General features: G+C 41.9%; 7 protein-coding genes and 1 pseudogene across 12 annotated transcripts in view; all 8 read left to right on the top strand.

Moving 5' to 3' along the window:
- Positions 1-27,376, top strand: part of LOC144524403 (protocadherin gamma-C5-like) — a 190,213-nt gene that overhangs the window by 81,798 nt on the left and 81,039 nt on the right. The window lies entirely within an intron of this gene.
- On the top strand, positions 54-6,653 carry LOC144524855 (uncharacterized). The gene is made up of 3 exons (XM_078261369.1): positions 54-2,689; positions 3,318-5,847; positions 6,639-6,653. The coding sequence occupies exons 1-3, from the start codon at positions 234-236 to the stop codon at positions 6,651-6,653; spliced, it is 5,001 nt and encodes a 1,666-aa protein (XP_078117495.1). The 5' UTR covers positions 54-233.
- On the top strand, positions 6,554-9,185 carry LOC144524854 (protocadherin gamma-A10-like). The gene is made up of 2 exons (XM_078261368.1): positions 6,554-7,075; positions 8,339-9,185. The coding sequence occupies exons 1-2, from the start codon at positions 6,681-6,683 to the stop codon at positions 9,183-9,185; spliced, it is 1,242 nt and encodes a 413-aa protein (XP_078117494.1). The 5' UTR covers positions 6,554-6,680.
- LOC144524852 (protocadherin gamma-A7-like) lies at positions 9,704-12,235 on the top strand. The gene is made up of 2 exons (XM_078261367.1): positions 9,704-10,163; positions 11,451-12,235. The coding sequence occupies exons 1-2, from the start codon at positions 9,797-9,799 to the stop codon at positions 12,233-12,235; spliced, it is 1,152 nt and encodes a 383-aa protein (XP_078117493.1). The 5' UTR covers positions 9,704-9,796.
- LOC144524850 (protocadherin gamma-A7-like) lies at positions 13,584-16,614 on the top strand. The gene is made up of 3 exons (XM_078261365.1): positions 13,584-13,892; positions 15,177-15,932; positions 16,603-16,614. Exons 1-3 carry the CDS (start codon positions 13,584-13,586, stop codon positions 16,612-16,614), a joined length of 1,077 nt encoding a protein of 358 aa, XP_078117491.1.
- LOC144524849 (protocadherin gamma-A2-like) lies at positions 16,703-19,275 on the top strand. The gene has a single exon (XM_078261364.1). It carries the CDS (start codon positions 16,861-16,863, stop codon positions 19,273-19,275), a length of 2,415 nt encoding a protein of 804 aa, XP_078117490.1. The 5' UTR covers positions 16,703-16,860.
- LOC144524848 (protocadherin gamma-A2-like) lies at positions 20,105-22,688 on the top strand (annotated as a pseudogene).
- On the top strand, positions 23,649-26,237 carry LOC144524847 (protocadherin beta-16-like). The gene has a single exon (XM_078261363.1). The coding sequence runs from the start codon at positions 23,778-23,780 to the stop codon at positions 26,235-26,237; it is 2,460 nt and encodes an 819-aa protein (XP_078117489.1). The 5' UTR covers positions 23,649-23,777.

Raw genomic sequence — 27,376 nt, 5'->3', positions numbered from 1 at the left:
TTCTGTGTTATGTCGTCATTTAGTCCATCCCCGACTGACTATACAGTGAAGAAGGCTCTCTGTGTTTTGTCGAGGTTTATGGCACGTAAGAGAGACCATGGTCTCGCAGACTTGCATTTAAAGATTGAAGACGTTTTTAGTTATAAATAGGAAACGGATAAATCAGAACCAGCTTTATCGCCATATCAACTGGATACAGTTTTTTTTTTTTTTTATTATTCTTTTTTGCCATAATGTCAACTCGAGGATCTCTCACCTACATATGCGCAAGATGGCCATTGTTTTATGGATTGCGACGGCAAATAGGACTGCTGATGTTTCTGCTTCATGTGGTTAACATGGTAGGTGGCCAGATTCGTTATTCTATACCAGAGGAGATGAAGAAAGGCTCTTTCATTGGTAATGTAGCGCAAGACCTTGGTTTGGATCTGAAAAGGCTCCGTTCTGGGCGGGCCCGTATCGTGACCGGAGAAAACATTCACTACACCGAGCTGAAGACAGACAAAGGGATTCTAGTCGTGAATGAGAGAATAGACCGAGAGCAGCTTTGTGGAGACGTAACGCCATGTAGCTTCAGCTTTGAGGTGATTTTAGAAAACCCGATGGAACTGCACAGAATAACTGTTGAGGTTTTGGATATAAATGATCATGCTCCCGTCTTCCCAAATAAAGAAAAACCTATCAGCCTCGATATCGGCGAATCAGCTGCAGTTGGAGTGCAGTTTCCACTGCAGAGTGCAGATGATCTGGATGTTGGTCAAAACGCGTTGCAGGATTATATTTTATCACCAAACGACAATTTCATTTTGAAGCAACATGCAAATCCAGATGGAGGTAAATATGTTGAAATGGTGCTCCAGAGGTCTTTAGACAGAGAGAAACATCCCCATCTGTCCTTAAAACTAATCGCAGTTGACGGAGGAACACCACAGAGATCTGGTACAGTAAATATAGATATCACTGTGTTAGATGCCAACGACAATGTTCCCGTTTTTAACCAATCGGTGTATAAAGCATCTGTGATGGAAAACACAACGACAGGCTCCAGTATCATTACAGTAAATGCTACAGACGCCGACAGTGGTTCAAATGGACTCATTACTTACAGTTTGTCTAAGACGAAAGGAAGTGCAGGAAATATATTCACTATTGATGAAAACACCGGCACAGTTTCTGTGTCTGGTCAGATAGATTATGAAAAAGACAGAAAATATGAGGTGAGAGTCGAGGCAAAGGATCAAGGTGGCCTAACTGGGACCAGTAAAATTATATTAGATGTTGTTGATGTCAATGACAATGCACCAGTTATAAATATTATGTCATTTTCTAGCCCCGTATCTGAGGATGCACCTACTGATACAACAGTTGCTATTTTGAATATAAAAGATGCAGATTCTGACAAAAATGGGCAAATAAAATGTTCCATAGATGGCAAACTTCCCTTTAAGATCGAGTCATCTCTAACAAACTATTACAATTTGATCTCAGATCAACATTTTGATAGAGAATCCGTCTCAGAATATAATATAACAATAATAGCCACTGATTTAGGGTCTCCACCTCTTTCTAGCTCAACAAAATTACATCTTAAAATCTCTGACGTAAACGACAACGCACCATTATTTGATAAAAACAGCTATTCTGCTTACATCACAGAGAATAATTCCCCTGGAATTTCCATATTTGCGGTCAGCGCGCGGGACTCTGATTGGAATCAAAACGCCAGAATCTCGTATCTTTTAGAGGATACCCAAGTCAGTGGTAGTCCAGTTTCTACTTATGTGTCTTTAAACTCTGAAACTGGAGTTTTTACCGCGGTTCGTTCTTTTGATTATGAGCAAATTAAACAGCTTCAGATTGTAGTAAAAGCGCAGGATGGAGGCTCTCCTCCACTCAGTAGCAATGTGACTGTGAAAATACTGATCCAGGACCAGAACGACAACCCTCCTCAGGTTCTGTACCCAGTCCAGACTGGAGGCTCTCTGGTGGCTGAAATGGTGCCTCGTTCAGCAGATGTGGGCTATCTGGTCACTAAAGTGGTGGCTGTTGATGTGGACTCTGGACAGAATGCCTGGCTCTCCTATAAACTGCAGAAAGCCACAGACAGGGCGCTGTTTGAAGTGGGCTTACAGAACGGAGAAATAAGAACTATCCGCCAAGTCACTGATAAAGATGCTGTGAAACAAAGACTGACAGTTATAGTGGAGGACAACGGGCAGCCCTCTCGTTCAGCTACAGTCATTGTTAACGTGGCGGTGGCGGACAGCTTCCCTGAAGTGCTGTCTGAGTTCACTGACTTTACACACGACAAGGAGTACAATGACAACCTGACTTTTTACTTAGTGTTGGCTTTGGCTGTAGTTTCTTTCCTCTTCATCACGTGTTTAGTGGTTATTATATCAGTAAAAATCTACAGATGGAGACAGTCTCGCATCCTGTATCACTCCAATCTCCCTGTGATTCCATATTATCCACCACGTTACTCAGACACTTTGGGGACAGGGACTCTCCAACACGTGTATAATTACGAGGTGTGCAGGACGACTGACTCCAGAAAGAGTGACTGTAAGTTCGGCAGAGCTGGTAGTCAGAACGTGCTGATAATGGACCCCAGTTCTACAGGGACGATGCAGCGGATACAGAATGAAAAGAGCATCCTGGATGATCCAGACTCTCCTCTAGAGGTGAGGTGCAATGCGCAAAGTCTTTACTTCTTCAAACATTGTTTCTCTGAAATTAAGTGTATATTGCAAGAGGTAGCTGGTTACAGTTTAACCCAAAACAAGTGCTCTAGATTCATTTCAGCACCACAATGTGGACAGCTCTTTCTTATCTGAAAGTGCTTTCTGCCTTAAAAACTTTCCAATTTCCTCATAAGTTCTGTTCAGAAATGCTACCGTCTGAAAAAAATTCTAAGAATACTACTGCAAATAATAATAATATTACTTTTATTATTATTATCATTATTAATATTTGTATTATTATTAGTATTATTAATGCATCATAATTGGTCACGTTTCTTAACATTTGAGATAGAAAGTGTCCTACACATTTTATGACACTAAATTATTTGTTTTTAAAGTCAGTAGTGATATCACATACATCAATATGTATCCATGAGCTTTGAATGCAATATTAATAGTGTTCCTAATAATTTCACACCACATACATTACCGTGGATGGGCTCTGAGCGCCGCTGTTGATACATCGCTGACTAACTGTCCAAGTAACAGTGCAGCGGTCCACCCCTTTAATTCCCTTCAGTGTTTTACTGCTTGGGGAGAAGACGGTCTGGCCCGTGAAGGTTTAAAGTGAAGTATTTCTTGTGGACTTCCTCTGCTTAAAAACCCTTACATTTTCAATTCATGGATTTCATCACATCAGTTTTGCATTGAAAGAGAATACTGCGTCTGTTCCTCTGGATTTATGATGGCGTGTATGTGGATAACCGCTCGCAGAGGCCGATGGCAAACACTGTTTGTCATTCTTTGTCTTTTCAAGCTGAGCTCAGTTACTGGACAGGCTCGGTATTCCGTACCAGAGGAGCAGGCAGAAGGGTCTTTTGTTGGAAACATTGCAAAAGATTTAGGCTTGGATGTGGCGAGGCTCATATCAGGTAAAGCTCGAATTATTACAAAAGGAAGCCGACAGTATGTTGATTTAAACCGAGACAAAGGCACCCTTGTTATTAAAGAGCGAATCGACCGAGAAGAGCTGTGTGGAAAGACGACGCCCTGTAGCTTCAGTTTCGAGGTAATTTTAGAAAATCCAATCCAGCTTTATCGGGTAACAGTGGAGGTAATAGACATAAACGATAACAGTCCGTCATTTCCAAAAGATGAAATCAATTTGAAAATAGTTGAAAATGCTGCATCAGGGACTCGTTTCTCTTTGGAGAGTGCAGACGACCCTGATGTTGGTATTAATGATATTCAAAAATACACACTTAGACCCTCAGATTATTTCAAATTAGAAGTACAGAGCCAGTCTCAAGGGGGGAAGTTTATCGAAATAATTTTACAAAACCCGTTAGACCGAGAGAAAGAGGAGACTCACACACTCGTGCTGATTGCTTCAGATGGAGGGGAGCCACACAGATCAGGGACAGTGCGTATTCATATCACTGTGCTAGATGCTAACGATAATGCGCCAGTTTGCAGCCAGCCTGTTTATAAAGCAGATGTCCAGGAGAATTCTCCTGAAGGAACAGTGGTAACCACTGTTAGTGCAAGTGACGCAGATAAAGGAGTCAATGGCGAGGTGACATTTTCTATAGCTCATGTCGCCAGAGAGGCGAAGCAGCTTTTTGAAGTAAATGTTAAAACTGGAGAGATTAAAGTTGCAGGTAAACTAGATTTTGAAAAATCTAAGACTCATCAGTTAAACGTTAAGGCTAGTGACCACGGGGGACATTTAGATACGTGCAAAGTTGTTATTCAAATAATGGACGAGAATGACAACGTTCCTACAATACAGCTGATGTCATATTCTAACTCGATATCTGAGGATTCTCCTCCAGGTACAACTATAGCTGTCATCAACGTTGATGACGAAGACTCTGATGGTAACGGTGTTGTCAAATGCTCCATTAACTCTGACATACCTTTCAAAATCGAGTCTTCATTAACAGGATATTATACTATAGTCACCGAAGACGTCTTAGACAGAGAAAGTATTTCTGAGTATAACATCACCATAACCGTCTCTGACCAAGGCTCTCCGCCTCTGACTAGCAGTAAAAACATCAATGTAAAAGTGTCTGACGTTAATGACTGCCCACCCAAATTTGACCAATCAGAATATAGTAAGACTGTACCAGAGAACAACTCACCTGGATTATCTGTATTTACTATCAGTGCTAAAGATGCGGACTGGGGCCAAAACGCTCGGGTTTCTTATTTTCTGGAAGAGAAAGAGATTAATGGGGTAGCTGTGTCTTTGTTAGTGTCAGTAAATTCAGAGAATGGTGTCATTCATGCAGTGAGGTCGTTTGATTATGAGCAAATCAAGTGGTTTGAATTTAACGTAACTGCTCGTGATGCTGGATCCCCTCCTCTGAGTTCAGTGGCTACAGTTAAAATACTGATCCAGGACCAGAACGACAACCCTCCTCAGGTTCTGTACCCAGTCCAGACTGGAGGCTCTCTAGTGGCTGAAATGGTGCCTCGTTCAGCAGATGTGGGCTATCTGGTCACTAAAGTGGTGGCTGTTGATGTGGACTCTGGACAGAATGCCTGGCTCTCCTATAAACTGCAGAAAGCCACAGACAGGGCGCTGTTTGAAGTGGGCTTACAGAATGGAGAAATAAGAACTATCCGCCAAGTCACTGATAAAGATGCTGTGAAACAAAGACTGACTGTTATAGTGGAGGACAACGGGCAGCCCTCTCGTTCAGCTACAGTCATTGTTAACGTGGCGGTGGCGGACAGCTTCCCTGAAGTGCTGTCTGAGTTCACTGACTTTACACACGACAAGGAGTACAATGACAACTTGACTTTTTACTTAGTGTTGGCTTTGGCTGTAGTTTCCTTCCTCTTCATCACGTGTTTAGTGGTTATTATATCAGTGAAAATCTACAGATGGAGACAGTCTCGCATCCTGTATCACTCCAATCTCCCTGTGATTCCATATTATCCACCACGTTACTCAGACACTTTGGGGACAGGGACTCTCCAACACGTGTACAATTACGAGGTGTGCAGGACGACTGACTCCAGAAAGAGTGACTGTAAATTCGGCAGAGCTGGTAGTCATAACGTGCTGATAATGGACCCCAGTTCTACAGGGACGATGCAGCGGATACAGAGTGAAAAGAGCATCCTGGATGAACCAGACTCTCCTCTAGAGGTGGGTTATTTAATCCATCATTCTTCACAAACTTGGAATGCATTAATTCTAGTGTATTTTTACATAACATATCATTTCTTTCATGGCTTAGCTGCCTGCTACTAGGACATTTTCAGTACCACAATTGATGGACAGCTCCTCTTACAGTTGAGCCAGTAAGTTAGAAAGTCAGTAAGGAAAATGACCAACACAAAATGCCTACTCTAATGCTGATGCGTGCTACCAACCTGGAATGTTTTCTATACTGCATGGGCAGCGTTTTTGTCTGTCTTGCAACTACAAAATATTCATGTTGTTTGTTAGCCTACGGTTTTTTTGTGGAGAGAGAAGAAATGAAATATTTCGTTGAAAAAGTGTTTCCCGTTAACATGTCTCCTGGCTGCTCTTCATTTTGCTCTCCCACTTTATTGCTTCTGTTCCGTAATATACCTATACGCTACATTTAGTTATTTTCATTTCATTGTAACACAACATCCAGAATAAATGCACAAATGGAAATAAACCTATTTTTTAAACACAAACAACGTCAGCTGGCTCCTTAACACTTTCAACCTCTATTTAAAGAGAAGGGTTTTTTTTGCTCTTTCTTTAGTGACAGCTCTTGTTATTTTTATATCGGACTCTAAGGGCCGCTGTTGGTCTTTTAAACACGTGAAGCTTTTGAACTGCAGCTACACCTACAGCATTCCTCTCAGTGTATCGCGGACAGCAGGACATTCGGTCTTCATTTTTACCAATGATTTTTATACTAATGTATTTGTTGTCACACTGTGGATTATAAACACCAGCAGGACGATACGGGGTAATAGGTCGGCTTTTTGCAACATACTTTTATGTGGAGTAGGGTGGATTGCTTCGGGAATATGCCTTTTATCATCAGTGAACCCACGTATACATGGCAAGTACGGGCCTTCATCCTTGTTTTTCTCATTGACGCGACTGTCTGTCAGATCCGCTACTCTGTCCCAGAGGAGATGAGAAAGGGATCTTTTGTAGGAAATGTGGCTGAAGATTTAGGTATCGACGCTAAAAGACTGATATCAGGCGGTGCCCGAATTGTTAGCAGCGATAGCAGCGAGTATATTAGGCTCGATGCAGACAAAGGGATTCTTGTCGTGGGAGAAAGAATAGATAGAGAGCAGCTATGTGGGCAGACAGCGCCCTGTAGCTTCAATTTCGAAATGATTATGATGAATCCAATGCAACTACATAGCGTTGTAGTAGAAGTGTTGGATGTTAATGATAATGCACCCGTGTTTCATGAGAAAGAAGTGCGTGTTGAAATACTAGAATCTGCTCTTCCAGGAACCGAAATATTACAAGAGAGTGCCACAGACCCTGATGTTGGCATCAACGCTTTACACGGCTATACCTTACACCCAACAACACATTTCAATATTAAGGTCTTGTCCAGCCCAAATGGTCATAAATATGCACAGTTGTATCTTTCTAATACTTTAGACCGTGAGAAACAGGAAAATATGCTTCTCACGCTAACTGCTGTCGACGGTGGTGAACCGCAAAGATCAGGGACACTAAAAATACATGTAACTGTCCGAGACACAAATGACAATGCTCCGGTTTTTACGCAATCAAATGTCAAGGCGTCTGTTAAAGAAAATGTTGCAAAAGGAACCTTAGTGGTGAGCTTAAGCGCAACAGATGCAGATGAAGGGATGAATGGCCGTGTCACATACCACTTTAATCGCATGTCTAGTAATGTTGCTGGACTATTTCATCTGGATGAAAACAGCGGCGATTTAACTGTAAACGGTATGATTGATTATGAAGAGAATAAAATATATGAGATTGGTGTGCAGGCAAAAGATCAAGGTGGACAAAGCACATCAACAAATGTAATAATTGAGGTGACGGATGTAAATGACAATGCACCTGTAATAACACTAACCTCGTTTTCTAGTGCCGTCGCTGAGGATTCTCCCAGTGGGACTACTGTTGCTATCATAAACGTTAAAGATCTTGATTCAGGCAAAAATGGAAAAGTAGATTGTTCCGTAAACGGCAGTATCCCTTTTGCAATCCACTCCTCTCTGAAGAATTATTATACTCTGGTAACAAACGGTGTCCTTGACAGAGAACATAATCCCGAATACAATATAACTTTCAAAGCTATGGATGAAGGTAGCCCACCACTCTCCACTGACAAGACAATAACACTTCGTGTATCCGACGTCAATGATAATGCCCCCGTATTTGAACAGAATTATTATGAAGCTAATGTCATGGAGAATAACTCCCCAGGATTGTCTGTGTTTTCCGTGAAAGCACACGACTCTGACTCGGGTCAAAACGCACGAGTGTCTTACCTGCTTATCGATACTCAGTTAAATGGTAACCCCATATCCACTTACATATCTGTTAACGCAGAAAGTGGAGTTATACAGGCAGTTCGATCATTTGACTATGAGCAAATTAAAACTCTAAATATTTTTGTGAAAGGGCAGGATGGGGGTTCCCCGCCTTTAAGCAGCAATGCCACAGTTAAATTAAATATTCAAGATCAGAACGACAACCCTCCTCAGGTTCTGTACCCAGTCCAGACTGGAGGCCCTCTGGTGGCTGAAATGGTGCCTCGTTCAGCAGATGTGGGCTATCTGGTCACTAAAGTGGTGGCTGTTGATGTGGACTCTGGACAGAATGCCTGGCTCTCCTATAAACTGCAGAAAGCCACAGACAGGGCGCTGTTTGAAGTGGGCTTACAGAATGGAGAAATAAGAACTATCCGCCAAGTCACTGATAAAGATGCTGTGAAACAAAGACTGACAGTTATAGTGGAGGACAACGGGCAGCCCTCTCGTTCAGCTATAGTCATTGTTAACGTGGCGGTGGCGGACAGCTTCCCGGAAGTGCTGTCTGAGTTCGCTGACTTTACACACGACAAGGAGTACAATGACAACCTGACTTTTTACTTAGTGTTGGCTTTGGCTGTAGTTTCCTTCCTCTTCATCACGTGTTTAGTGGTTATTATATCAGTGAAAATCTACAGATGGAGACAGTCTCGCATCCTGTATCACTCCAATCTCCCTGTGATTCCATATTATCCACCACGTTACTCAGACACGTTGGGGACAGGCACTCTCCAACACGTGTACAATTACGAGGTGTGCAGGACGACTGACTCCAGAAAGAGTGACTGTAAGTTCGGCAGAGCTGGTAGTCAGAACGTGCTGATAATGGACCCCAGTTCTACAGGGACGATGCAGCGGATACAGAGTGAAAAGAACATCCTGGATGAACCAGACTCTCCTCTAGAGGTGAGGCCTTTGACATATCCATCACCTGTTATTATTTTTGTGCTTTCTCAGGGGTCTTACTAAAGAGTTGATGCCCTTTGGTCTCATGTCAATCTGGTAACCCTTGAGGCATTTTCAGAACCACAACTCGTGGACAGCTCCACTGACTTGAAGTTACATGTCCTTTTTGAATTGTTGCTTGATTCACTATGCAGAAGGAGCCTGGTGTTGAATTAAAGTGTGACTACTTAATGTCATCGTTTACCAGAATTGTAGATACATTTTCAGTTGATGCATATAATGACGTCAAACAAGACAACACAAACCAAACCTAGTTTCTGTTTTATATGAGCATATTACAATGTTGCTGTTTTCATCTAGAATTGTAACTCTTCTACACCACAATTCTTGGCATGTTTCTTTTTTTCTGCCTGTGTTCATGATATTCATGCTTGGGACAGTAAGGGACGCTGTTGGTCAGTGAAACAAGTGTTCAGAGTTGATTCAGTGGAGGCTGAGCCCTCATTCCGTTTAGCCAGGAGAGACGACAGACTGTGCTTCCTAAGCAGGACTACAGCCATAATTCCATTCGCAGTGAGTGACTTAAAATTCAAAGGATTTCTTAATGCAACTGCATTTGTTCTCCGTGGATTGTAAACATCAGGCTGTTGGTGTTACCTTTTCTTATTTTTGCAATGGCGTTTGAAAAATCTTCTTACGGAAAATGGCGTTCGTATTGCAGGTTAATATGGCCGTTTCTGTTGTTCCTTTGGTGTCTTAGTCACATCGTGTCTGGCCAAATCAGGTATTCAATTCCGGAGGAGCTGAAACAGGGATCACTTATTGGTAACGTGGCTCAAGACCTAGGTTTGGATGTGCAAAGGCTTCGTTCTGGCCGGGCACGTATCGTGACTAGACAAAGCATCCAGTACACTGAGCTGAAATCAGACAAAGGCGTTTTAGTCGTGGACGAGAGAATAGACCGAGAGCAGCTTTGTGGGGATGTAACACCGTGTAGTTTCAGCTTTGAGGTGATTTTAGAAAACCCTATGGAATTACATCGAGTAACAGTGGAAATAATTGACATAAATGACAATTCTCCGACGTTCAGAAAGAACGAAATTAAATTTGAAATAAGCGAATCTGCCACACTCGGATCACGCTTTTTGCTACCCAGTGCCGAAGACGCAGATGTGGGTAGCAACGGTCTACAGAAATACATCCTAACTACCAATGACATATTTGGTTTGAAGCAGCACTCAAGTCCAGATGGTCGAAAATATGCCGAAATGATCTTACAAAAACAATTAGATAGAGAAAGCAAGCCACGAATATCACTGAAACTCATCGGTGTTGACGGTGGAACTCCCGCTAGATCTGGTACAGTAAATATAGATATTACAGTGCTTGATGCTAATGATAATCCTCCCATTTTTAACCAGTCTCTCTACAGGGCTTCTGTCTCGGAGAATGCATTAAAGGGCACCTATATCACGACAGTAAATGCAAGTGATGCAGACAGTGGATCGAACGGTCTTATCACATATAGATTTTCAAACATGAAAGAGCAGCTGGCTGACATATTTCATTTAGACGAAATTACGGGGACCGTAACACTTGTAGGACAAGTAGATTACGAAAAAGATAAAAAATATGAAATTATGATTGAAGCTATGGACCAAGGAGGTCTGACCGATTCAAGTAAAGTTCTAATTGAGATTGTAGACGTCAACGATAATGCACCTGTCATAAATGTGATGTCATTCTCCAGCCCCGTGCCGGAGGATTCTGCGTTGGGTACCACAGTGGCAATAATTAATGTGATTGACGCAGACTCAGAGCAAAATGGCCAAATTGTTTGTACAACAGACCATAGCCTCCCATTTAAAATAAAATCAACATTAACTAATTACTATGCATTAGTAACAGACTCACCTTTTGACAGAGAAGTTGTATCGGAATACGACATAACTGTAAGGGCCACTGATTCAGGATCACCATCCTTGTCAAGCACAACAATATTACGTCTGAGCGTATCTGATGTGAATGACAATGCCCCGTTATTTGATAAAATTAGCTACTTTGCTCACGTTACAGAAAACAATTCCCCTGGGGTGTCCATATTTTCCGTCAACGCACAGGACATTGACTGGAATCAAAACGCTCGAATATCGTACTTTCTCGAAGAAACACAGATCAATGGTAATCCAACCTCTTCTTACGTCTCCATAAACGCTGAAAGTGGAGCTATCCATGCAGTGCGCTCGTTTGACTATGAACAGATTAAAGCGCTTCAGCTGGTAATAAAAGCGCAGGATGGAGGCTCTCCTCCACTCAGTAGCAATGTGACTGTGAAAATACTGATCCAGGACCAGAACGATAACCCTCCTCAGGTTCTGTACCCAGTCCAGACTGGAGGCTCTCTGGTGGCTGAAATGGTGCCTCGTTCAGCAGATGTGGGCTATCTGGTCACTAAAGTGGTGGCTGTTGATGTGGACTCTGGACAGAATGCCTGGCTCGCCTATAAACTGCAGAAAGTCACAGACAGGGCGCTGTTTGAAGTGGGCTTACAGAATGGAGAAATAAGAACTATCCGCCAAGTCACTGATAAAGATGCTGTGAAACAAAGACTGACTGTTATAGTGGAGGACAACGGGCAGCCCTCTCGTTCAGCTACAGTCATTGTTAACGTGGCGGTGGCGGACAGCTTCCCTGAAGTGCTGTCTGAGTTCACTGACTTTACACACGACAAGGAGTACAATGACATCCTGACTTTTTACTTAGTGTTGGCTTTGGCTGTAGTTTCCTTCCTCTTCATCACGTGTTTAGTGGTTATTATATCAGTGAAAATCTACAGGTGGAGACAGTCTCGCATCCTGTATCACTCCAATCTCCCTGTGATTCCATATTATCCACCACGTTACTCAGACACTTTGGGGACAAGGACTCTCCAACATGTGTACAATTACGAGGTGTGCAGGACGACTGACTCCAGAAAGAGTGACTGTAAGTTCGGCAGAGCTGGTAGTCAGAACGTGCTGATAATGGACCCCAGTTCTACAGGGACGATGCAGCGGATACAGAGTGAAAAGAGCATCCTGGATGAACCAGACTCTCCTCTAGAGGTTAGTTAAATAATGTAGCTTTTTCTCTTTGCCGTTATTTTGCCTTCTGTATTTAGTTACATTGATACTGCTCAACAGTTCACTTTCATTAATTCATTCATTCATTTCAGCACTATGGACAGCACCTCACTTTTATTCACTTGCTTTTTTATCCATATTCAGAACTTTCAAAACGATATGAGGAAAATATCTAATTGCGAGTAATCTGACTGATATTGCCTTTGCAATATGCTTCACGATATTGGAGGGAATGATAATTTTTTTTTCATTATTCTCATTTTCATTGAAAAATATTAAAAATGAAAGTGATTATAGTATGATTTTTGCGAGGATCTGTACCAAACAAAGATTTTTCTTTACTCTGTAGAATAGGATTTGTAGGCCAGAACGCATCTGCAGCACCGCAATACTTAATTCAGAATGGTTTGACACATATTTTCCCTTTAACAAATATTGCGTCCCCCTGCTATTTGGATATTGCACTAGTCCATATTGCGATTTCGATAAAAATTGTAATTAATTGTGCATCCCTACTTCACAAGTATAATATTACTGACATACATAAAGTAGTTATTTAGTTGCATTGTGTGCAAAAGCGGACTGATAACCTTTACTGAATCGCCTCTAGAGCTATGTTTACTATGGTTTACTTATTTTCCGCTGCAGCTAATGTTCTTCTTAACCTCTCTTTTCACTACTTTCTAACTATCGGCAGAATTTACCCTTTAAACTATTAACCGCCATTCATATATTCAGCGCTGCATTGCTGGACAGTTTCACACAATGAGAGAACGTTTGGTAACACTGCTTTATATCGCTGGCTTTCTGTCTATGGTTTGTTTATGTGTGGAGTGTGTGACTACATCCTGGATTGAGATATTCATTTTGTTGTTTTTAGTCCCAACAGATTTTTGTTTTGTATTTCTATCGGCTCCCAGAGTAGAGTCCATAGACCAGTTGTTTTTGTTTTGTTTGACCTATTCGCAATGACCCGGTTCTTTCCTCCGTTCGGACTCTAAGGGACGCTGTTGATCAGTAAAACAGAGTCTAGTGTTGTTAGGACTGTGGGGAGACAAGGGGAGAGAAAGAGGAGAGGGACAAACACTGAAGCGTTCGACGGATATACAGCCTCTTTAAAACAGTATTTTTTGTTTGATAATAATCGATCACTTTTGCTCCAAAGAATCGCAGCACCTTTGTTACTGGAATATAGCTTGCGGGTACGTGATTGACGTTGAGTATAATTTGCAGTTACATTCAGGATTTTACTCTTAACAACATGGGGATACGCCTGATCCGATTCGGAAAATGGCTGAGGTGTTGTACTATTACATGGCAACTGTTCATTTTTGTCTTCATGATTTCGACCATCAACGGTCAAATCCGTTATTCAATACCGGAGGAGATGAAGAAAGATTCTCTTATTGGTAATGTAGCACAAGACCTTGGTTTGGATCTGAAAAGGCTCCGCTCTGGTCGGGCCCGTATCGTGACCGGAGAAAATCATCAGTATACTGAGCTGAAAACAGACAAAGGGATTCTAGTCGTGAATGAGCGAATCGACCGAGAAGAGCTTTGTGGAGACGTAACACCGTGCAGCTTTAGCTTCGAAATTATTTTGGAAAATCCAATTGAACTGCACAGAGTGACAGTAGAAATATTAGACGTAAATGACCATGCGCCTACTTTCAAAAATAATGTAATTAATCTAGAAATCAGTGAATCTGCAACAATAGGATCTCATTTCGATTTAGAAAGCGCCTATGACCCCGATGCGGGGATTCACAGCTTGCAAAAATATGTTTTATCCCCTAATGATAATTTCGTTTTGAAGCAACACTCCAACGCTGACGGAATCAAATTCGCCGTGATGATTTTACAGAAGCCACTAGACAGAGAGTTTAAACCACACCTCTCTTTAAAGCTGATTGCAGTAGACGGAGGAACTCCACAGAGATCTGGTACCACAAATGTAGAGATCAATGTTCTTGACGTCAATGACAATCCTCCTGTATTTAATCAATCACGTTATACTGCAACTGTGACAGAAAATGCACCCATAGGAACCTATATAACTACTGTGAATGCTTCAGATGCCGACAGTGGGTCTAATGGCTTGGTCACATATACTTTTTCTAATGTAAAGGGAAACTCTGGCGAACATTTTGAAATTGACAGTGTATCTGGCAAAATAACTGTGGCTGATATAATTGATTTCGAAAAAGACAAAAAATACGAAATAAGAGTGATTGCCAAAGACCAGAGTAGCCTGAGTGATGCAACCAAAGTTGTCATTGAGGTCACTGACATGAATGATAATGCTCCAGTTATAAATATAATGTCCTACTCCAGCCTAATTTCAGAGGATGTCCCTCCCGGCACGACTATAGCTGTTTTTAATGTTAAAGATGCAGACTCTGAAAGAAATGGTCAGATAACGTGCTCAATAGATTATAATCTTCCCTTTAAAATCCAGTCTTCTTTGACAAATTATTACAATTTGCTTTCTGATGCACCTTTTGATCGTGAAACGAAACTAGAATACAACATAACCATAACTGCAACTGATTCAGGGTCACCCCCACTTTCTACTAAAACAACCTTACACCTAAAGATCTCTGATGTAAACGACAATGCTCCGCTCTTTACTAAACCAAATTATTCTGTCTATATCGTTGAAAATAATATCCCTGGGATGTCAATATTCAGTGTAAGCGCACAAGATTCTGACTGGAATCAAAACGCAAGAATCTCATATTATCTAGAGGACTCGCAGGTCAGTGGCTGCCCAGTTTCTTCTTATGTGTCCATAAACTCTGAAACTGGACTTCTACATGCTGTGCGCTCAATTGATTATGAACAGATCAAGCAGCTTGTGTTCACTGTCAAAGCGCAGGATGGAGGCTCTCCTCCACTCAGTAGCAATGTGACTGTGAAAATACTGATCCAGGACCAGAACGACAACCCTCCTCAGGTTCTGTACCCAGTCCAGACTGGTGGCTCTCTGGTGGCTGAAATGGTGCCTCGTTCAGCAGATGTGGGCTATCTGGTCACTAAAGTGGTGGCTGTTGATGTGGACTCTGGACAGAATGCCTGGCTCTCCTATAAACTGCAGAAAGCCACAGACAGGGCGCTGTTTGAAGTGGGCTTACAGAATGGAGAAATAAGAACTATCCGCCAAGTCACTGATAAAGATGCTGTGAAACAAAGACTGACTGTTATAGTGGAGGACAACGGGCAGCCCTCTCGTTCAGCTACAGTCATTGTTAACGTGGCGGTGGCGGACAGCTTCCCTGAAGTGATGTCTGAGTTCACTGACTTTACACACGACAAGGAGTACAATGACAACCTGACTTTTTACTTAGTGTTGGCTTTGGCTGTAGTTTCCTTCCTCTTCATCACATGTTTAGTGGTTATTATATCAGTGAAACTATACAGATGGAGACAGTCTCGCATCCTGTATCACTCCAATCTCCCTGTGATTCCATATTATCCACCACGTTACTCAGACACTTTGGGGACAAGGACTCTCCAACACGTGTACAATTACGAGGTGTGCAGGACGACTGACTCCAGAAAGAGTGACTGTAAATTCGGCAGAGCTGGTAATCAGAACGTGCTGATAATGGACCCCAGTTCTACAGGGACGATGCAGCGGATACAGAATGAAAAGAGCATCCTGGATGAACCAGACTCTCCTCTAGAGGTTGGCTTTGTTTTTTATAAAGTTCTATGCATCTGCAATTCAGTGTTATATTTTTTATTTATATTACACTATATTTTATATTTAGATACTTTTAGATGTCACATCAGTTATCTGAGCACTTGGTATTTTACGATTTTAAACCAGAGTGACATTTTGAAAATATGGACTTGTGTTTAAAGTTGTATTTAATTAAAGCCTTGTCGAAGTGTCAATACTATCAGTAGCGTACTCCGTAAAAGTGAACGAATACTAAATAGTCCCAGTAACTCTGAAATAGCGTAACATATATCGATTTGAGCTGTAGTTGAAAGTGATTCGTGTTCTCACTGTCCTGTCAGTGCCTGTCAGCACCATGGATAGCGCAACATTTAGGACACTTTGTTGAAGGTTTGCATTGTTGTATAGCTGGCTGGCTGTGTGTGTGTGTGTGTGTGTGTGTGTGTGTGTGTGTGTGTGTGTGTGTGTGTGTGTGTGTGTGTGTGTGTGTGTGTGTGGGTGGGGGTGGGGGGGTGTGCGCGCGAAGTTTCGCTGATTTACACAGCAAATTATTTATTATTTGTTAGTAATAAACGTGTACACATTATTAACATATTTTAACTCAGATTGTGATGAACATTATAGGAATCAGGAATGTCTGTGTAATGTGTAGTTCTGTGCATCCAACTCAAAGGGACGCTGTTGACCAGTCTGCTGAGATTTCAGATCTCAATGCAGCTGTACCTCCCCCATCATCTCGAAATGTTTCAGAGAAAGAGGGGGGGAAATATATATAGGCACGTTTTGGAAGAGCGAGATGATCAAACACGGAGATACAAGGCGAATTATCAGCAATTTTGGAAGTGTGGATTTTGGATTTTTTTACTGACATTGGTGTCTAAAATCCTTTCACTGGATAACGTATTTGATACCATTTTTTGTGGACGGGAGAATGTCGGCGAGAACAATGACACGGCAAGTAGGACTACTGTTTATATCGGTTGTTTTTTTCAGCTCGGTATTTGGGCAGGTCAGCTACTCCATTCCCGAGGAAATGGCGATAGGGTCTTTAGTAGGCAACATAGCAGAAGATTTAGGTGTTGATGTGAAACGGCTGAAATCAGGGAAAGCTCGTATATATACCGGAGAAAGTACGGAATACATCGAGCTGAATAAAGAAAGGGGAGTCCTTGTAATCAAAGAGCGGATAGACAGAGAAGTGCTCTGCGGACAGACGACGCCCTGTGCTCTTAATTTTCAAATCATTTTGGAGAATCCTATGCAGTTTTACAGCGTCACTGTCGAGATCACCGACATTAACGACAACTCTCCCGGTTTTAAGAACAATGAAATTAAATTTGAAATCAGTGAAATGTCTCAAATTGGATCGAAATTTGTCTTAGAAAAGGCAATAGATAACGATGTGGGTATTAATGGGCTCCAGGGCTATTCACTCAGTTCAAGTGACACATTCACTTTAAACCCTTATAGAATCGGCAGTAGTAGGAATGTTGAGATGATTTTAAAGAAGCATCTTGACAGAGAGAAACAAGAGCGGTTGTCTTTAGTATTGACTGCTTTAGATGGTGGCGAACCGCAGCTTTCTGGAACAATGCAAATTGTCATTACTGTCTTGGACGCAAACGATAATGCCCCTGTTTGTACTCAAACAGAATATAAGGCTAATGTGAAAGAAAACGCGTTAAAAGGAGCTGTTCTAATCACGGTGAGAGCATTTGATGCAGATCAAGGTCTGAACGCACACATAAAGTATTCAATTTCTAATGTTCCAGAGGGCGCGCTTGAACTTTTTGGTGTAGATAACGAAAATGGCGTGGTTACGTTAATGGGAAAGCTTGATTATGAGAAATTTCGACATTATGAAATAGATGTCCAAGCGTCAGATGAAGGTGGTAACTCAGACGTATGTAAAGTTATAATCGAGGTGCTGGACACAAACGATAACCCACCAGTTATCAGTATTATGTCAACGTCATCCAGTATATCTGAGGATGTTAAACCAGGAACGGTTCTGACAATGATGAACGTTCAGGATCCAGATTCAGATGAAAATGGCAAAGTCCATTGCGTTTTAGATGAAAATATTCATTTTACAATCATGTCCACATCAAACAATGTCTTTACTTTAGTGACAGAGGGTGAATTAGACAGAGAGATCACTTCTCAATATAATATAACTGTGACCTGCTCTGATGAGGGAGTACCCTCCCTCTCTAGCAGCGTCACTCTCACCTTACAGATCTCTGATGTGAATGATAACGCGCCTTTCTTTGAGAGGAGCTCATATGAGGCCTACATTGTAGAAAACAACACACCAGGCCTCTCTATATTCACAGTGAAAGCCAGAGATGCTGACTGGAACCAGAATGCCCGTGTTTCTTACATACTGGAGGACTCCTCTGTTAACGGAGTGCCAGTCTCCACATATGTGTCCGTTAGTGCTGATAGTGGAGGCATCCATGCATTGCGCTCTTTTGACTACGAGCAGATCAAAGACTTCCACTTCCGCGTCAAAGCGCAAGATGGAGGCTCTCCTCCACTGAGTAGCAATGTGACTGTGAAAATACTGATCCAGGACCAGAACGACAACCCTCCTCAGGTTCTGTACCCAGTCCAGACTGGAGGCTCTCTGGTGGCTGAAATGGTGCCTCGTTCAGCAGATGTGGGCTATCTGGTCACTAAAGTGGTGGCTGTTGATGTGGACTCTGGACAGAATGCCTGGCTCTCCTATAAACTGCAGAAAGCCACAGACAGGGCGCTGTTTGAAGTGGGCTTACAGAATGGAGAAATAAGAACTATCCGCCAAGTCACTGATAAAGATGCTGTGAAACAAAGACTGACTGTTATAGTGGAGGACAACGGGCAGCCCTCTCGTTCAGCTACAGTCATTGTTAACGTGGCGGTGGCGGACAGCTTCCCTGAAGTGCTGTCTGAGTTCGCTGACTTTACACACGACAAGGAGTACAATGACAACCTGACTTTTTACTTAGTGTTGGCTTTGGCTGTAGTTTCCTTCCTCTTCATCACGTGTTTAGTGGTTATTATATCAGTGAAAATCTACAGATGGAGACAGTCTCGCATCCTGTATCACTCCAATCTCCCTGTGATTCCATATTATCCACCACGTTACTCAGACACTTTGGGGACAGGGACTCTCCAACACGTGTACAATTACGAGGTGTGCAGGACGACTGACTCCAGAAAAAGTGACTGTAAGTTCGGCAGAGCTGGTAGTCAGAACGTGCTGATAATGGACCCCAGTTCTACAGGGACGATGCAGCGGATACAGAGTGAAAAGAACATCCTGGATGAACCAGACTCTCCTCTAGAGGTTTGTGATCCATAGTATACAGATTTGCTTCATCCACCATAGGCATATTTTTGTAACACAGTGAATTCGACATTTTCGGAGCTTCAATTAAAGCATGTTAACTTAATGAATTCATTGAAAGTTGTTGCGGATAGATTCAGCACCATGGACAGCGCAGAGAACAGTTTGTGATACCCAAATGCCTGAAGACAGGGGGGGAAAAGGCTATATTTCCACCAGTTTTGCCCTCCTCTCTCTCTCTCTCTCTCTCTCTCTCTCTCTCTCTCTCTCTCTCTCTCTCGTGTAATATCCACAATTAATAGGTGCACGCTAAGTCCAGAAATCATTGATTTTAATAGTGCATTTTATCTTCTGCAACACTGACAGCGCAAACGGTAGTTTTGCCATTGCAAAGCTCTGAGGGTATGGTAACCTGAAACATAATTAACATGTTGCCCATTTTATATTATTTGTCTCCATGGTATATGTAGCTGCATTTGTGCCTGTGTTGCTGTACTTGTGTTTTTGCGTGCCCGTCCCCTTTTGTTTGGCAGTATAATTGTTTCAGATTTCGATTTGTTGCTTTAGTCATGTGTTTGTTATTGATCAGTAATGTAAACAGATGATAATTTTAAGTGTTAATATGGTATTTCAATTAATCAATATATGTCTTTGTAATTTTTGTTGTTGGACTTTTCTTAAATGTCCTAATTGTGGTTGCCACAGTAATGTGTTATGTAGTTCAGTCCTTTTAACAGAGAGGGACGCTGTTGGCCATCGAGTTGCTGAGGAAGCATTTGTTGCAGTACCTCCCCTATACCTCAACATATTACATTAGACAGAGGCAGAGTTAACAGTCGAGACTGCCACCGCATAAGCCTGGACGGCACAATGGGATTTCTTTGTTCGACAATTTAAGATAAGTGCCATCTTTAGGACCATATACGTGTATGTACAGGTCAGAATCGAAACTTGGGGCGAAGAAACAAAGGATTTTCTGGTTTTCTTCACAGAGGTGTCGACCGGAGCGATGGGATGGCAAGTGCTGTTTATCTCGCTGCTCTCTGTCAGTGTAGTGCACGGGCAGGTCAGCTACTCCATTCCGGAGGAAATGACAAAGGGGGCTTTGATTGGCAATATAGCCCAGGATTTAGGTTTAGGTTTGGAAAGACTGAAGTCCGGTAAAGCTCGTATTTATACTGGTAACACGGAGGAATATATAGAGCTGAAGAGAGAAAGAGGAGTCCTCCTTATTAATGACAGAATAGACCGAGAATCTCTCTGCGGTCAAACAATGCCTTGCGCACTCCACTTTCAAATGATCCTTGAAAACCCAATGGAGTTTTACACAGTCACTGTCGAAATTACAGATATAAATGACAACCCTCCCACATTTGAGAAAAGTGAGATGAAATATGAAATTAGTGAATTAACCCCAAATGGAGCTCGATTCGTCTTAGATAAAGCAATAGACAATGATGTTGGTATAAACGGATTAAACAGTTACGCCCTGAAACCCAGTGATAATTTCGTTCTGAAAACCATCAGCCGAGTCGATGGGACTAAACATGTCGAGATGGTTTTACAGAAACCATTAGACCGAGAAAAACATGAGCATATATCATTAATACTAACCGCTCTGGATGGCGGTGAACCACAGCTTTCGGGGACAATGCAGATTCTCATAACTGTTTTAGACGCAAATGACAACACGCCCGTTTGTTCAAAATCGGAATACAAAGCAAGTGTTACAGAGAACGCTCCTGTTGGCACTTTAATTACTACCGTAAGGGCTACAGACATAGATAAAGGCAATAACGGAATAGTAACATACATGATTTCAAAATCTGGAGCAGCGGGTCTCTTTAACATTGATGCCAATAACGGAGTATTGACTTTAATTGGGCATGTAGATTATGAAAAGAGGAGACTTTATGAGCTAGATGTTCAGGTGTCAGACCAGGGAGGATTATCAGACGCATGTAAAGTAATTGTGGACGTGACAGATACAAATGATAACCCTCCGTCCATTAACATCATGTCGAACTCAAACGCAGTATCTGAGAACATGAAGCCGGGAACGGTTGTAACAATGCTTAATATACAAGATGCGGACTCAAATGATAACGGCAAAGTCATGTGTGCTTTAAACGAAAATATTCCTTTTGCCATAAAATCAACAGCAAATAATTTCTTTACTGTTATAACCGACAGTGAATTAGACAGAGAGAGAGCCTCTGAGTATAACATAACTGTGACCTGCTCTGATGAGGGAGTGCCCTCCCTCTCCAGCAGCGTCACTCTCACCTTACAGATCTCTGATGTAAATGATAACGCGCCTGTCTTTGAGAGGAGCTCATATGAGGCCTACATTGTAGAAAACAACACACCAGGCCTCTCTATATTCACAGTGAAAGCCAGAGACGCTGACTGGAACCAGAATGCCCGTGTTTCTTACATACTGGAGGACTCCTCTGTTAACGGAGTGCCAGTCTCCTCATATGTGTCCGTTAGTGCTGATAGTGGAGTCATCCATGCAGGGCGCTCTTTTGACTACGAGCAGATCAAAGACTTCCACTTCCGCGTCAAAGCGCAGGATGGAGGCTCTCCTCCACTCAGTAGCAATGTGACTGTGAAAATACTGATCCAGGACCAAAACGACAACCCTCCTCAGGTTCTGTACCCAGTCCAGACTGGAGGCTCTCTGGTGGCTGAAATGGTGCCTCGTTCAGCAGATGTGGGCTATCTGGTCACTAAAGTGGTGGCTGTTGATGTGGACTCTGGACAGAATGCCTGGCTCTCCTATAAACTGCAGAAAGCCACAGACAGGGCGCTGTTTGAAGTGGGCTTACAGAATGGAGAAATAAGAACTATCCGCCAAGTCACTGATAAAGATGCTGTGAAACAAAGACTGACTGTTATAGTGGAGGACAACGGGCAGCCCTCTCGTTCAGCTACAGTCATTGTTAACGTGGCGGTGGCGGACAGCTTCCCTGAAGTGCTGTCTGAGTTCACTGACTTTACACACGACAAGGAGTACAATGACAACCTGACTTTTTTACTTAGTGTTGGCTTTGGCTGTAGTTTCCTTCCTCTTCATCACGTGTTTAGTGGTTATTATATCAGTGAAAATCTACAGATGGAGACAGTCTCGCATCCTGTATCACTCCAATCTCCCTGTGATTCCATATTATCCACCACGTTACTCAGACACTTTGGGGACAGGGACTCTCCAACACGTGTACAATTACGAGGTGTGCAGGACGACTGACTCCAGAAAGAGTGACTGTAAGTTCGGCAGAGCTGGTAGTCAGAACGTGCTGATAATGGACCCCAGTTCTACAGGGACGATGCAGCGGATACAGAGTGAAAAGAGCATCCTGGATGAACCAGACTCTCCTCTAGAGGTTAGACCGCTTAAATACCGTTTCAGTGTATTAATGATTTAAAATGTAATTCTTGTTACCTAACTGTTTGTTTAGTAAGAAACAGGTGAGCAACCAATTGTGAGGGACATTTTGCGTTAAGGGACTGAGTTGTATGCTCTATCCAACAATATAAACTGGTTACTTTTTCAAACATTTTAACTTCAATCTGTTTTCTTGAAAGACACGATTTATTGGTTAAAGAAAAATAATAATAATAATAATAATAATAATAATAATAATAATAATAACTGTAGTTTTTAGTAGTAGAATTACTAATAGTAGTAGCAGTAGTAATGGAAGTAAAATTAATATTTTAGATATAAAGGTTTCTAAAAAAAAAAATTCCATCTATTATGGCTCTTTATGGGATCACGTTATCCGAACAACAGCTCGTGCAGTCTGGGAGTTTGGGCTCTCATTCAGAGTTGATTCACATCAGAACTTCGGACAGCGACATGCATAGGACATCCGCATGTTTAACCTGTCTGTCAACTGCTGTTTCCACAGTTTTAATATCAATCTCTTCATGTGTTCTTCTCATTATGTGTTAATTATTATGATTATGTAGTGAAACCTTTGATTTCCGAGATATATTTATTCCTTTCAAATATTTCAATTTGATGTTATATCCACCCTATTTCTGACATATTATATCTGGAAGATCTGATTAACATGGTGTCATTAATTGTGTATCTATTATCTTTGAATATATAATTAGTAAAACGGTCTAAACAGTAAACACGATACATTACAATAATGTCTTCCTGTAGTCGTTTGTAACGTCCAAAATATTACGTATGTGTTGTAAATACATTTCCAGATAGTTTACACTGAGGTCGCCTGAGCTGAATTTTAGTCGATGTTCTGCAGTTTTATAATATGGACTCTTAGGGCCGCTGTTGACCAGAGTGTTGATGAATGAGAGCAGGGTTGTAGCAGCACCTCCCATGTAACATCGCCACAGTACAGAGAGAACACGACGTGAAAGAACAGACAGTTCTGGTTGTGGAGCATTTTTGAAAAAGAAGAGGTGAAATTTCAATCTGGAAGACATTTGCTTCCAATGAGTGGATTATACAGCTGTTCATTTGAGATTTGACATTTTGGTATATGTTTTTGTTTGGAATAGAAGCAGACTGTGGAGTCTCACTGGGGAAAACGGATAGAACAATGAATCGGCAAGTGATGTTGTTTATCTCTCTCATTTTCCTCGACTCAGTGTTCGGGCAGGTCAGCTACTCTATTCCGGAGGAAATGGCGAAAGGCTCTTTGGTGGGCAATATAGCGCAAGATTTAGGTTTAGAAATAAAACGTTTGATATCAGGTAAAGCTAAGATCTATACGAGGAACACCGACGAGTACATCGAGCTGAGCAGAGAAAGGGGAGTCCTCATCGTCAAAGAGAGAATCGACAGAGAGGTGCTGTGTACAGAGACGGCCCTTTGCGCTTTACATTTTCAGATTATTTTGGAGAATCCTATGGAGTTTTACACTGTTACCGTCCAGATCACAGATATCAATGATAATTCACCAACTTTTGAGATAAATGAGATGAAATTCAAAATTAGCGAATCGGCGATTAGCGGCGCAAAATTTGTGCTAGAAAGGGCTGTGGATCTTGATGTTGGAAACAACGGTGTTCAAAACTACGAATTAAAACCAACAGATAATTTTGTACTGAAACTGCACAATAACGCTGATGGAAATAAAAACGTTGAGATGGTGCTTCAGAAGCCATTAGACAGAGAGAAACAAGAGCAGATATCTCTTGTGTTAACGGCTGTAGATGGAGGAGAGCCGCAGATGTCAGGAACAATGCTGATTGTCATTACAGTTTTAGACGCTAACGATAACGCCCCCGTTTTTACACAGCCAACATACAAGGCTACAGTTACTGAGAATTCACCTAAAGGCACAGTTGTTGCCACTGTTACAGCCTCAGATGCAGATCAGGGCTCTAACGGTAAAATAACTTATTCAATCACAAATACGTTAGAAAATGTCAGGAAAGTGTTTGAGGTAAATAAAGAAAACGGTGAAGTTTCATTAATTGGAAACATCGACTTCGAAAAGTCAAGACACTTTCAAATAAATGTACTTGCTAGTGACGATGGAGGACTCACAGATTCTTGTAAATTGATTGTTGATGTGCAAGATGAAAACGACAACAAGCCTGAAATCAACATAATGTCGAAGTCAAGTGTTATATCAGAGGATGCCAAACTCAATACAGTTGTTATAATGATAAATATTGAGGACAAGGACACTGGAGAAAACGGTAACGTGAAATGTTTTATCAGCGAAAACATACCCTTCATTTTAAAATCATCAACCAATAATTTCTATAGTTTAGTGACAGAAAGTGAATTAGACAGAGAGCTCTCTTCTCAATATAACATAACTGTGAGCTGCTCTGATGAGGGAGTGCCCTCCCTCTCTAGCAGCGTCACTCTCACCTTACAGATCTCTGATGTGAATGATAACGCGCCTGTCTTTGAGAGGAGCTCATATGAGGCCTACATTGTAGAAAACAACACACCAGGCCTCTCTATATTCACAGTGAAAGCCAGAGACGCTGACTGGAACCAGAATGCCCGTGTTTCTTACATATTGGAGGACTCCTCTGTTAACGGAGTGCCAGTCTCCTCATATGTGTCCGTTAGTGCTGATAGTGGAGTCATCCATGCAGGGCGCTCTTTTGACTACGAGCAGATCAAAGACTTCCACTTCCGCGTCAAAGCGCAGGATGGCGGCTCTCCTCCACTTAGTAGCAATGTGACTGTGAAAATACTGATCCAGGACCAGAACGACAACCCTCCTCAGGTTCTGTACCCAGTCCAGACTGGAGGCTCTCTGGTGGCTGAAATGGTGCCTCGTTCAGCAGATGTGGGCTATCTGGTCACTAAAGTGGTGGCTGTTGATGTGGACTCTGGACAGAATGCCTGGCTCTCCTATAAACTGCAGAAAGCCACAGACAGGGCGCTGTTTGAAGTGGGCTTACAGAATGGAGAAATAAGAACTATCCGCCAAGTCACTGATAAAGATGCTGTGAAACAAAGACTGACTGTTATAGTGGAGGACAACGGGCAGCCCTCTCGTTCAGCTACAGTCATTGTTAACGTGGCGGTGGCGGACAGCTTCCCTGAAGTGCTGTCTGAGTTCACTGACTTTACACACGACAAGGAGTACAATGACAACCTGACTTTTTACTTAGTGTTGGCTTTGGCTGTAGTTTCCTTCCTCTTCATCACGTGTTTAGTGGTTATTATATCATTGAAAATCTACAGATGGAGACAGTCTCGCATCCTGTATCACTCCAATCTCCCTGTGATTCCATATTATCCACCACGTTACTCAGACACTTTGGGGACAGGGACTCTCCAACACGTGTACAATTACGAGGTGTGCAGGACGACTGACTCCAGAAAGAGTGACTGTAAGTTCGGCAGAGCTGGTAGTCAGAACGTGCTGATAATGGACCCCAGTTCTACAGGGACGATGCAGCGGATACAGAGTGAAAAGAGCATCCTGGATGATCCAGACTCTCCTCTGGAGGTCAGACTGCTTTAATTTCGTCTTCCTGATTTAAAATGTTATTCTTGTTAAGCCACCTACACATGATCAGTGGTAAAACCGCGAGGTTATGGCAAAGAGCAAAGAGGCAAAGCGCAGCAAAGGAACGTTCTGGAATTGGTTGCGCCCATGGTTGCGCCTACATAGCTCAGCGTCAACGAAGTCAAAGTTGAAATAATTTAACTTTGATCGAAGCGCGGCAATTTCAAGCGGTGTGCGACGCTCTCCCCATTGGAAATCAATGGAACAGCCTGCGCATATCGGTTTTTGCCGCAGATCATGTGTAGGCCGCTTTACACAACTATTTTTTGAGTAACAAACAGGGGAGCAAACAATTATGAGGGACATTTTGTGTTAAGGTAGTTTTATGCTTTAACAATGTAAAGTAGTTACTTTTTTCAGACATTTTGTGCTAATTTCGCCTTCTTTCCTCAAAGGACTAAATTTTAACTTCAATCTGTCTGCTTATAGGACGCGATGTATTTTTTTATAATGATTATTATTATTATTATTATTATTATTATTATTATTATTATTAGTAGTAGTAGTAGTAGTAGTAGTAGTAGTAGTAGTAGTCGTACTATGAGTTTTCCAGTTAATATGGCTCTTTATTGGATCGCGTTATCCCAACAACAGCTCGTGCTTTCTGGGAGTTTGGGCTCTCATTCAGAGTTGATTCACATCAGAACTTCGGACAGCGACATGCATAGGACATCCGCATGTTTAACCTGTCTGTCAACTGCTGTTTCCACAGTTTTAATATCGGTCTCTTTCTGTGTTCTTCTCATTTTTTTTTGTGTCAATAATTATCATTAGGCAGATGCACCTTTTGATTTTCCAAGGTATTTTGTTTTTTCCTTTCCGATCTTTCAATTTGATTTTGTATCCACCCAATCGCTGATATATCTGCAAGATCTGGTTAACATGGTTCCATTCATTGTGTATCTATTATCTTTGAATATATAATTAGTAAAACGGTCTAAACAGTAAACACAATACATTTAAATAATGTCTTCCTGTAGTCGTTTGTAATATCCAAAATATTACGTATGTGTTGTAAATACATTTCCAGATAGTTTACACTGAGGTCGCCTGAGCTGAATTTTAGTCGATGTTCTGCAGTTTTATAATATGGA

Source organism: Sander vitreus, chromosome 10 (assembly GCF_031162955.1).
Source record: "Sander vitreus isolate 19-12246 chromosome 10, sanVit1, whole genome shotgun sequence".
NCBI classification, from domain to species: domain Eukaryota; kingdom Metazoa; phylum Chordata; class Actinopteri; order Perciformes; family Percidae; genus Sander; species Sander vitreus.
This window is presented reverse-complemented; position numbering and strand designations above follow the sequence as displayed.

Coding starts and splice junctions, on each gene's coding strand:
- LOC144524847 (XM_078261363.1), top strand. CDS start 23,778: ATGTTTTTGTTTGGAATAGAAGCAGACTGTGGAGTCTCACTGGGGAAA.
- LOC144524852 (XM_078261367.1), top strand. CDS start 9,797: ATGGCGTTTGAAAAATCTTCTTACGGAAAATGGCGTTCGTATTGCAGG. Junction 10,164..11,450: donor AAACCCTATGGAATTACATC/GAGTAACAGTGG, acceptor GTAGCAATGTGA/CTGTGAAAATACTGATCCAG.
- LOC144524854 (XM_078261368.1), top strand. CDS start 6,681: ATGTGGAGTAGGGTGGATTGCTTCGGGAATATGCCTTTTATCATCAGT. Junction 7,076..8,338: donor CATAGCGTTGTAGTAGAAGT/GTTGGATGTTAA, acceptor GCCTTTAAGCAG/CAATGCCACAGTTAAATTAA.
- LOC144524849 (XM_078261364.1), top strand. CDS start 16,861: ATGTCGGCGAGAACAATGACACGGCAAGTAGGACTACTGTTTATATCG.
- LOC144524850 (XM_078261365.1), top strand. CDS start 13,584: ATGATTTCGACCATCAACGGTCAAATCCGTTATTCAATACCGGAGGAG. Junction 13,893..15,176: donor TGACAGTAGAAATATTAGAC/GTAAATGACCAT, acceptor ATACTGATCCAG/GACCAGAACGACAACCCTCC.
- LOC144524855 (XM_078261369.1), top strand. CDS start 234: ATGTCAACTCGAGGATCTCTCACCTACATATGCGCAAGATGGCCATTG. Junction 2,690..3,317: donor GACTCTCCTCTAGAGGTGAG/GTGCAATGCGCA, acceptor TTTAAAGTGAAG/TATTTCTTGTGGACTTCCTC.